We start from the raw sequence: 11,039 nt of genomic DNA, 5'->3' as shown, positions 1-11,039 counted from the left end.
TGTTGCTGTTGTCCTGTCCCAGCGGTGGTGGACAGGAAATGGTTCTGATCTCTGTTCTTGGAGTATAGCTGGTGCAGCGGTTGCTACCGGCTATCTCTTCTGTTCTGTCTCCTGGGATCGCGCTAGCCACTTTTCGCTAGCGCTGTGGATCCTTCTGTTCTGTCTCCTGGGATCGCGCTAGCCACTTTCTGCTAGTGCTGTGGATCCTTCTGTTCTGCTACTCTGTACCTGGATCGCGCTAGCCACTTTTCGCTAGTGCTGTGGATCCTTCTGTTCTGTCTCCTGGGATCGCGCTAGCCACTTTTCGCTAGCGCTGTGGATCCTTCTGTTCTGTCTCCTGGGATCGCGCTAGCCACTTTTCGCTAGCGCTGTGGATCCTTCTGTTCTGTCTTCCTGGATCGCGCTAGCCACTTTTCGCTAGTGCTGTGGGTCCTATCTCTCGCTTGTCCCTGTTTTCGTGTGTCTGTCTTGTCTGCTACGACCGCTTGCTGGAGGCTCGGTGAGGTAACCGTTAAGCAAGCGTTCGCGTCCTCTGTTTCATGTTTGTCTGTCGATGGTTAGTTAGGCGTGCTTGTCTCTATTGTGCTTATCACGTGGAGACCACGCATAACCACGTCCACTGTTGCGAATGAGTGCGGTGTTCGCGGTTAGCTTGCGTTTGTTATTTTCCATATCTCCTTATTGTATGATTTGCTGTGCCTTTGCTATTCTCGTGCTCCGCCTTGCTGTAGCCTTGTGTCACGTCTGGCGATCGCACCTCTCGCGATCGCGTTCCTGCTTCGTATCTGCTGTGGTGTGTGCACAGTCGCGGGTTGGCGACTAGTTTTATGCACACACACACAATCTGTCTCTGTGCTCACTCTCAATCGCTTCTCTTGCGATTACGGTTCTTCCCTTCGTACAATTCCTGTCTGGCGTGTGTGGTAGAGCAGAGGAGCTGTTCCTCTGCACTCCACAGCTCCACCTGCCGTCAGGAATTTCCCTCTGCAGGTGCATTGCACCTACTGCTGGGCTCCTGCAAATTTATACGCTTGTGGAGGAAATCCACCGTGTCAGCGCACGTCTGGTGCGCTGACCACGGAGACGATTCCACATTCGTTACAAGAGCACATTATAATAGGAGGTACGGTAAAAAGAATCACTAAATTGGGGGTCAGAATAATAATGAGCACAGTATAATGAGTGGCAGTGTAATAGGAGTAAGGGAAATTAATAGCCTACCCTACTTTTAAAGACCATGCCTCAGGAAAAATAAATGCAGGGGTTTCTCGAAATTAAAAAATTGTTTGCAGGGGTTCCTCGAGATCCAAAAGCTATTTGCAGGGTTCCTCCAGGGTAAAAAGGTTGAGAAAGGCTGCTTTAGGGTGTAGTTTACTATTTGGCCACAAGATGGCCACAGTAACTTTTTGTTTATGCGACCTGCAAGCGTACAGGAAGTACGCTTGCAGGAGGGGTTAGGAGGCTGGGAAACAGTTTTTTTCTCACAATGATCGCTGCCTTTGCGGGGGGCAGTGATCAACGAACAGGAAAGGATTTTCCCGTTCATTGATCTCCGGGCGAGCGGGCGGCGGCGTGCACGAGCGCGGGGGGCGCGCGGACAAGCGAGCGGGAGCATGGACAGCGGCGTCAGGTACGGATTTCTCTGTCCCTTGGTGTTAACAGGGTGGAAAAAGGGACAGAGAAATCCGCACCGCTGGGGGTAAAGTTGTTAGTATAAGAAAAGTAATATAAAATGAAATGAATCAGGAACAACTTACTTTGAGAGATTATTTTGCTTGTAAATGTGCTGAAAGGTTATTTTTATGAAACAGGTGATAAATAAGTCATTCATGAGAAGTTTTGTGAATGGAGCCCATTGTCACCAAAATGACTGTATATGTTGTGGAAAATAGTGGGTGCAAACTCTGAGTTTTAAAACCATTTTCCTTTGCATTTTTAAAATCAAAGTTATTGAGAAAATTGATTTTAAAAATGCAAAGAAAAATGGTTTTAAAACTCAGAAAAATGACAGTTTGAAAAACATTTTTCCTTTACATTTTTAAAATCAATTTTCTAAAAAAAACTACAAGGTCTTTTTACAAAATATGTAGCAATTTTGGTGGCAACAGCACGTATGAGGGCTTTTCTATTAGCGGCTAAAATTGGCACAAAATTACACAAAAATTACATAAAAATGTACATGAAATTATGAATGATTACAATTACAGACAAAATTAATTCCCATTTTTCCTGAAATTTTGCATTACGATTTTGCATCGACATTGCAAATTTCGATGAGAAATTCCGTCTGTGCGAAATTTGTGCTCATCACTAGAATCTGCATTAGCTATGAAGTGCATCAAATAGTACAAAGCCAGCAGAAAACAAGAAAAATGACCATTGTCAGTTACTTGTATATATTGATGATTTTACCACATCTAATAGCTTTTATCTACCCTAAATTGGCCATTTTTTGGAAGCTGGAGCATCATTTTGACCCCTTCCTTTGATAAAAGTTGGAACCATACTTAAAGGGATACTGTAGGGGGGTAGGGGGAAAATAAGTTGAACTTACCCGGGGTTTTTAACGCTCCCCCGCAGACATCCTGTGCCCGCGCAGCCGTTCACCGATGCTCCGGCCCGCCTCCGGTACACTTCTGGAATTTCAGACTTTAAAGTCTGAAAACCACTGCGCCTGCGTTGCCGTGTCCGCGCTCCCACTGGTGTCACCAGGAGCATACTGCGTAGGCCCAGTATGGTCTGTGCCTGCGCAGTACGCTCCTGGTGGCATCAGCAGGATCGAGGACACGGCAACGCAGCCGCAGTGGTTTTCAGACTTTAAAGACTGAATTTCCAGAAGTGAACCGGAGGCGGGGCCGGAGCATCAGTGAGTGGCTGCGCGGGCACAGGATGTCTGCGGGGGACCGTTAGAAGCCCCGGGTAAGTTCAACTCATTTTCCCCCGACCCCCTACAGTATTCCTTTAAAGAGAATCTGTACTTCAAAAATAGCCCTCTGAGGGATACTTACCTGGGGAGGAGGAAGCCTCAGGGTCCCAATGAGGCTTCCCCCTCCTATGTAGCTGCAGGGAATCCAGCGCTGGCTCCCACGCAACCTCCCTCGATAAGCTTGACAAGCAATGATATATTTACCTCTCCACGATCCTGTGCAGGCGCACTAGCGGCTCTTCGTTCTTGTAAGGCGGAAATAGCCGAACCCCATCCGCTCTACTGCGCAGGTGCAAAAGACTCACGCCTGTGCAGCAGAGCGGATTCGATCGGGTTTGGCTATTTTCGCCTTACCCGTATGAAGAGCCGCTAGTGTGCCTGCACAGGATCGCGGTAGGTAAATATTTACCTTGTCACGGTTCGGGGGGCTGCAGCACTGGATTGCCGGGACACCGGAGGAAGCCTCGTTAGGATCCAGAGGCTTCCCCCTCCCGAGGTAAGTATCCCCCAGAGGGGTTTTTTAATACAGATTTTCTTTAAATTGGACTGTAGGACTATATTTAAGCAAAAATAATCAAAACGTGCAATAGCTAAAGCCAAATATATAACAAATGCTGAAAGTGTATAGACCCAGAGGAAAAACAGTGTTGTTGTTTGAGCCAGTGTTTGCTTTTCTTTTATATTTTTGGGTGAGAACTCTCCAGGTGTTGATAGAGTCTAGACCTTCAGGAGTAAAAGGTTTTGTGTTTGTAAATTGTAATCAAATGGAAACATTCCACATGTACAGTAAATTAGGTGTGCCTGTGACCTATAAACTTTGTGAGGGATAACGATCTGGGCCACAACAAGGATTTGTAGCTGAGGGACACCAGGCTTGTGAACAGTCGGTAGTTCCTGGAGGTTCCAGCATGGTGTCTCGTCTCCTTGTGGTTTTGGCTCTGGCTCATGCAGCCTTGGCCAGGGTCAGCCCAAACTTCAGCAACTGTTTGGGCTATTTCTATGCCAGCACCCCTCCTGTTGGTTTCTCCACCTCCCTCACCCCTATCTGCCAGATGTACGAGAACAACAACAATCCTTTCTTTGCCTCACTTTATCACAAGAGCAACCGATACGCTCTCTATTCTGCTTATATCCTGGACAGGAAACCTACTGATACCACAGGAGCATCCCAGACATTCCGTCTGGAACCACAGGTGAGATTAAAATCATCATATATAGCACCTTTGGACACACCAAACAATTCTACACCAATATAGAACATATATATCTTTTAGATTTACAGACTGAACTCTCAATTATTTGTTGTCTTCATGGTAACTATTTCAAGCACCAAAATTGACACTGAAAATTATCCGTTCACTTTTCAGAGCACGCAAGAAGGCAAATGTGATCAAATGCAAGTTATATGTCTGAGACAACCTTCTAGACTTAAGTTGGCCAAAAACACATGACCCAACTGTTTAGTATGTACTATACTTCCAAAAGAGGACCAGTATGAGTTGCAAAAAAAGTTTCTATTTACAAATCCAAAAAATTATAAGTAAAAAAACAAACGAACACAGTAACACCGACATCTTAAAGTATAACTTTATTAACTACCAAGAGAGTTCATGGAACAGGAACAGGTGTACTCCAATTTTAGTGGTAGAAGCATAAGGTCCTGCAAAGTAAGACCCCAACATGTATTGTTCAGTTGTCAATGCAGGAGACGTCCTCGATCTTGTGGTCATTATTATCCCGATATCTGGGCATTCACGCACCATTCTCATAATCATGTCATGTACTCCTTCCATTTGCTTGAAGAAGGCTTGGTAGAACCCGCAACGTACTGGTGCCGTTGCAGTATTTAATTGGATTAGCAAGTCATCTGCATGCATGCAATACTTTACTGGATTGACAACTGAACTATGATATGATGGGGTCCTATCTTGCAGACCTCATTTGCGTCTTCCCCTAGAATTGGAGTATTGAACTCTTTGGGGCTTTAAATAAGATAACCATTGAGATGTGGGTGTTACTGTGTTGTATTTTTTACACTTATACATTTCAGGATTTTAAATAGAAATGTTTTTCATTAACTCAAATATGCCGCCTTTTGGAAGTATAGACTTGTGGTGTGGTGATCAGCAGCCATCATAAACTGGTAATCTTGCCCAGTTACATAAAAAACAAAATATATTCTACACAGCAATTTAGGTAGAACAATAAACAGTTGGGTTAAATGACATCTAGCATGAAAAAAATGTAAAGTTTATAAATACATACATTTAAATGTAAATCACTTTTTTTTCATTTGCTGACAGTAGTTAGTGTCAGGTTCTGGACTAGTCCATGTCCTCAAGGGGGATTCTCAGTTATTTCTTTATTTACAAAAGCACTTATTGAACTGCAGTTGCTCAGTGCAACTACCAAAATACTGTGCAAACAAGTAGGTAGGCTGGCCAGTATCTTTGTATAGATCCTTTCCAAGGAGGGCTTTTGCCAAGAATTAATTAATGCTGAAAATGTCCCACGAGAAGATGGACTAATCTAAAACCTGTCAGTTCTCTCAGCTTTTTACTACCTAGGAAAATAGTCATGTATAGTGTTATCTTAAGAGGCTGCAGGCTATCAGCCAATATACTCAAAGTATACGGTGACAAGATGATATGGACCGCCCCAATATTAAGTGCCTTAAAACAGCCCTCCAAAGTGTTCCTTGCAGCACAGTACAACTACGATGCCCCCCCCCCCCCCCCCCCCCCGACACAAGGTGACTCACTGGTAAAATGGACTCAGTGAGTCAGTCTGCGCATTGAGGGCTCATGTGGCGACCCTCCAGCCTTCCTCGACCTATCTTCTTCATGGCTTGGTCACCAACAGCAACTCCCTCAGATCCAGCGCTTTAAAAAAGATTTGGGGTCTCCATAGTGTAAATCCGCCTTGTTTAATAAAAAGATCGTCATCCCAAAACATTAAACCAGTCTACATGCAGCAGCTCCCAATGCTGTCATATCAAAACCTTAAACCATTCTAAATGCAGCAGCTCCCACTGCATATGTTACATCAGGGCAAAACACAGCGGTATAGCTTGTTAATGCAGCTGTGTCCCGGGTGCCGCTTGTCACACTGCAAAACCGCTTACCCACGTGTAAAGTTGCTGCTTTCCTAGTACTTCCTGACTCCCAATGACATCAGCACGTGGCTCCTCCCTTTCGTTTTGCATAGAACTCATCATAGTGCATCTTACTCTGGGAGAAATGTACATTTTATATGTATTTTAAATGTTCCAATTTCTCGTGTAAGTGGTCCTTTAAGCAAGTGTTCATACCGGAAGGTCTAGGGATGTTTTTTCTTGAGATGGTAGCTTGGAAATCTCTCTGCTTGCAAGGTACAGTGTTCAATACCACAGTTTTTATTTGTCAAGGCCATTAAGCCCCATTAACACTCGGGAACGCAAAATCCTGATAGCAATTTTGCTTTGCGCCACTCCGTGATTTTTCCAGCTATTGCGTTTTGCGATTCTAATTCTAGTGAATGATTCCGATTCTGGAATCGTCAGGAAAATACTGCATGTAGCGTCTTAGTGATCAAATTCGCTGCAATCGCTGCAGTGAGAGTAATCCCATAGGATTACTTGTGCAGCTCCTGTGCATCAACAGCAATCAGCAAAGCGCGAATCACAGGTGCAAAAGCGCCCGAGTGTGAATGGGACCTTATACTGTTTTTTTTTTGGGGGGGGGGGGGATTTATACTGTGTTTTTTTTGTTTGGGGGGTTTGCAAAATGTATCAACCCCTTTGCACATTCACACAAAGAGACTCGCTGCACACCAATCACTCAAATGCAGTAGATTCAAGATGCAACTGCTGCTGACTTATACTTAGCTGAGCTAAGTAAAAGTCAGAGATAATAGTTTTCAAAAACATGCATGATTCTGTGTAGTCATAGCAGGGCGGGCAGATCCCGAGGCGAGAGAGGCTCTAGCCTCAGGGTGCAGTGTAGGAGGGGGCGCACAACTCATTCCCCTGTTGTGTTTGAAGCAGAGAGAAATAAGAAAAGGGGATACATGGCAGTGACTGCAAGCCAGATAACTAGAGATTAAGGTGTTGGGGGCCCTGGGGAGCCACTTAGTCTAATAGCAATCAGTGTGTGATGGCTGGGGTGGGAGGGAAGGGGGGCGCACTTTGGTATCTCAGCCTTGGGTGCTGGAGGACCTTTTCCCAGCTCTGAGTTACAGATGCCACGAAGAGGCTCCATTGGATTCGTATGTGTCCTACCAGGCTACCACCAGCCCTGTAACATGCATCACGCCCATACCTCCCAACTTTTTAAAATAAGAAAGAGGGACACTTAAGCCACACCCGTATCCATGCCCCTGGCACACTCCTAGTCATGCATACCATAAAAATTTCATCAGAAAAATATGTTGTTTTATAAGTCAAACCACACTGGTCCTTTCTATCCTGGTTCATTTTCCTTCATATTAACATTTGAAAATAACAAATGTATCAATTTAAAGTATGGGAATCAAATTTAGAATCAACTAAACACATTTTTACAGACCTGTACATGTGTCCTGAAAGAGGGACAAATAAGGGAGAAAGAGGGACAGAAGGATTGGCCCCCAAAGAGGGACTGTCCCTCCGAAAGAGGGACAGTTGAGAGCTACGCATGCATCAAGCAAGTATGTTATGCTACAACCTATGTAAAGTACATATTATGAAGAAACTCTCATGGAGACAATGCGTACCATTTAGAGATGTCCATGGCCATAACAATAGCCCCCATGACCCCCGCTGCTGTGGGGGTGGGCACAGGGGCTAAGGGGCCCAGGCTGTCATAAGATGCAGAGCATGGCAGTGGAAGCGTCACACGTTGCCAATCAGCAGAGCTAACTACACATCCCCCTCCACACCCTTCTTCAGCCGTGCTGTACAGTATAACCTCTTGCGGCTCCCGTCCCTGCGTGTTGTGTGACATGTATCAGGGAGCTGCAGGGACTTACACTGTACAGTGTGAGAGTGAAGAAGACTTGTAGCTATATCCGCTGATGAGTAATGCATACTGCTGCCATGCCCCATGCGGGATGGGGGGTTTATCTAGGGAGGGTGGGGTTAAAGGTTCTGCAGGGGGCCTGGCTAGCTCAGTTTCAATGGGGGGCCTGCTAGGTTCTTGTTAGGGCCCTGGAGTTGTCTTATGGCCAGGGTTCAATCAAGTGCTCTCTCTTAGTCCTGTAGCTATTTGTGAGCAGCAATATACCTTATATACTCACGTATAAGCCTAATTTTTCAGCACAAAAAAAAAAATGCTGAAAGTTACCCCCTTGTCTTATATGCAAGTTAGTAGAACAGAACGGATGGTGGAGCAGGTTTTGTTACAGGCAGAGCTTAAGGATTGTGCACTAGTGATCCTGCTCTTACCAGCTGGGTCTCTGCTGTGTCCATGTCCCCCATCCCCTGCAACATGGTGTGCAGAGTGCGCTGCTCAAGGCTACCTGTGTTCTCTGGCTTGTGGAGCAGAGCGTGCAAGCAACAGGTCAGTGGTGCAATGAACGGGTATTCTTCATGTGCGGCAATTACTGTGTCTCATATCTATGATGCCACCTAGTGGCGTCTTGTGACACAGCTGCATCATCCTTAGGGCACATCTGGCTACTGTGGAGGGGGCTATACTGGGGGAAGGGGGGGGGCTTATGTGCGAGTCAATCACTTTTTCTTGGTTTCTGAGTGAAAAGTGGCTACCTCGGCTTATATGCGGGTCGGCTTATATTCGAGTATATAAGGTAGCTTTGTGCTAGGGTGTGTACGATGCGAGTGAATTATGATTGCACCCTTCTGTGTATGGTGTAAGTGAATTATGATTCCACCCTTCTAGGATTAGTTTTAATGTACTTTCGTGCCCCATGAGAGGATGTTTGTGATAGGTGCCCTTAGTTTTGAAATAGGTTGCTGCATAGAGCGCATGCTCGTGACTTTATGCATGTCACAGGGCCAGTGCTAGGGCACGGGGAGCCCCTTTGTGACATATGTGACTAACCAATAACTCTGCCTTTTGATCTTCTGTAGGGACAGTGACTGTTTCCTGAAATAACTGCATTTGTGGGGTTGGTGTGCAGTTAGTCTCTGTGTGTGAATGTGCAAAGAGATTTGCCATTTCAAATTTGGTCACTCCCCCCATTATCCCCGCCCCCTTACCCAAGCTTATTTAAGGGGTGGAGGGAGGACCCATTGTGAATGATAGAACAGCACAAGTGTGAGAGGTGAGGATTGGAGAACAATGGATTTGGGTGACAGATAAAATGATTCAGCAGTCCAGATCTCTTGCCAACACAATGGAACAAGGGGGGAGTTCGGGGACGGCTGTACACGCACTAGATTTCCAGCAGCGGCCACCCAGAACATCTGCTTCTGATGAAAACCATTAAGCATGAATAGAAGGCTGAAAGAGAATTTGTGATGAACACAACTCAAGGATTTATACTTTCCTGGAGCTTCCTCCTGTCCCCTGTAATCCATGGGCTCCCTTGGTGTCCATCCAGTCTTATCTGTTCTGCCGCTGTCCATCCTGGTAAAGTCCACGACTGAGCCATTCAAAAACTACTGCTCATGCATGGACCTGGCCAAGAGCATTCTGCGCCTGCCCTGCACAGTTACAAGCCTTAACTAACCACACAGGATGCTCCTGGACAAGTACACGGTCAGGGCCATGCATGTTCAGTAGTCCCTAGCTATCAGGGCTGACAGAGGGAGAACGGAGGGGACCGAATGGACACCGAGGACGAGGGAGCCCATGGACTACAGGGGGCTGGAGGAAGCCCAAAGTAAGTATAAACCCTCATGTTGTGTTCATCATGATCACAGGTTTACTTTAAGTTTCTTTAACTACTAGATGAGCTGGACTTTTTGAGATTTAATAGTCTTCTTTGTCTTCCAGTTGGTGGACACCAGACTTCCCCAGCAAATGCTGCTCCAGCCTGACACCGAAACATCTATTCGTAATATCGGTCTCGCTGGAACACCTGCTGACCTCATCAAACAAACCCAGGCCATCAACTCTGACTACACAGGAAGTAGCTACCACAAGGGCCACCTGAACCCAAATGCTGACCATCCCAGTGGGCCTAACCAGCAGGCCACCTACACCTTGACTAACGTGGCACCCATGTTTGGTAATCTGAACAGTGGAGCCTGGCAAAACAATGAAAAGAGGGTGCGGGATATCGCCACCAGCTGTGGTAAGATGTACGTTATAACTGGTGTAGTGCCCGGAAACAACTGGATTTCTGTCAATGGTGTGCAAAGAGTCAACATTCCCAGTCATATTTGGAGCGCCTACTGTTGCCTGGACAACAACAGCAAGCCAATGAGAGCAGAGGCGGCCCTTGCCGCAAATAATGCCAACTCTGTGCAGGTGCTGAGCGTTACCAGTCTGCAGAGCCAGCTAAAGTCACTGATGGGCTCCACTGTGACCCTGTTCAAGAATAACTGCATTTAAATCCTGCCTGCCCCAATAAAATTATATGTTTCATTTTTGTGGCTGTATTAATTATTGTAAGTTCACTGGGGCTATTGATTTACCAAAGAGTACATGTCCAGTTTCTCATATCAAAACAATGACATTTTCACCTTGCAGCCTTTTAGCGCGCACACACATGCGTACACATGCACAAACGTTCTCTCTCTGTCTCTTTACAACAACAACAACAACAACAAATTACATTTGTAAAGCGCTTTTCTCCCATAGGACTCAAAGCATGTAAGCATGGCTCAGACCAATAATTGGTTGATTGGTAAGTCGTGGAACAGGAAGAATTCTATAAGTCTGGAAATGCCAGGCTAAACAGGTGGCTTTTCAGTCTGGATTTGAATAACTCCAGGGATGGAGCTGTCTTTACTGGGTATGGTAGGGAGTTCTAAAGAGTAGGGGCAACATTACAGAAAGTTCTGTCTCCAAAGGTTTTAAGGTGCACTCTGGAAGTGACCAAGTTTATAGAACCTGCTGATCTGAGGTTGTGAGAGGTGTGGTGCAGCTTCAGCAAGTCCTTCATGTATCCAGGGCCCATATTATGCAGTGATTTGAATGTCAAGAGTTCAATCTTGAAGAGTATTCTCCATTCTATTGTCAGCCAGTGC

General features: G+C 45.7%; 1 protein-coding gene across 1 annotated transcript; it reads left to right on the top strand.

Annotated features, from left to right (window-relative positions):
* Window positions 1-3,834: 3,834 nt before the first annotated feature.
* On the top strand, window positions 3,835-10,401 carry LOC137527468 (endonuclease domain-containing 1 protein-like). The gene is made up of 2 exons (XM_068247982.1): window positions 3,835-4,119; window positions 9,841-10,401. The coding sequence occupies exons 1-2, from the start codon at window positions 3,835-3,837 to the stop codon at window positions 10,399-10,401; spliced, it is 846 nt and encodes a 281-aa protein (XP_068104083.1).
* Window positions 10,402-11,039: the final 638 nt, after the last annotated feature.

Source organism: Hyperolius riggenbachi, chromosome 8 (genome assembly GCF_040937935.1).
Source record: "Hyperolius riggenbachi isolate aHypRig1 chromosome 8, aHypRig1.pri, whole genome shotgun sequence".
Taxonomy (NCBI): Eukaryota; Metazoa; Chordata; class Amphibia; order Anura; family Hyperoliidae; genus Hyperolius; species Hyperolius riggenbachi.
Note: the sequence above shows the minus strand (reverse complement) of the source record. Positions and strands in the feature narration are given on the sequence as shown.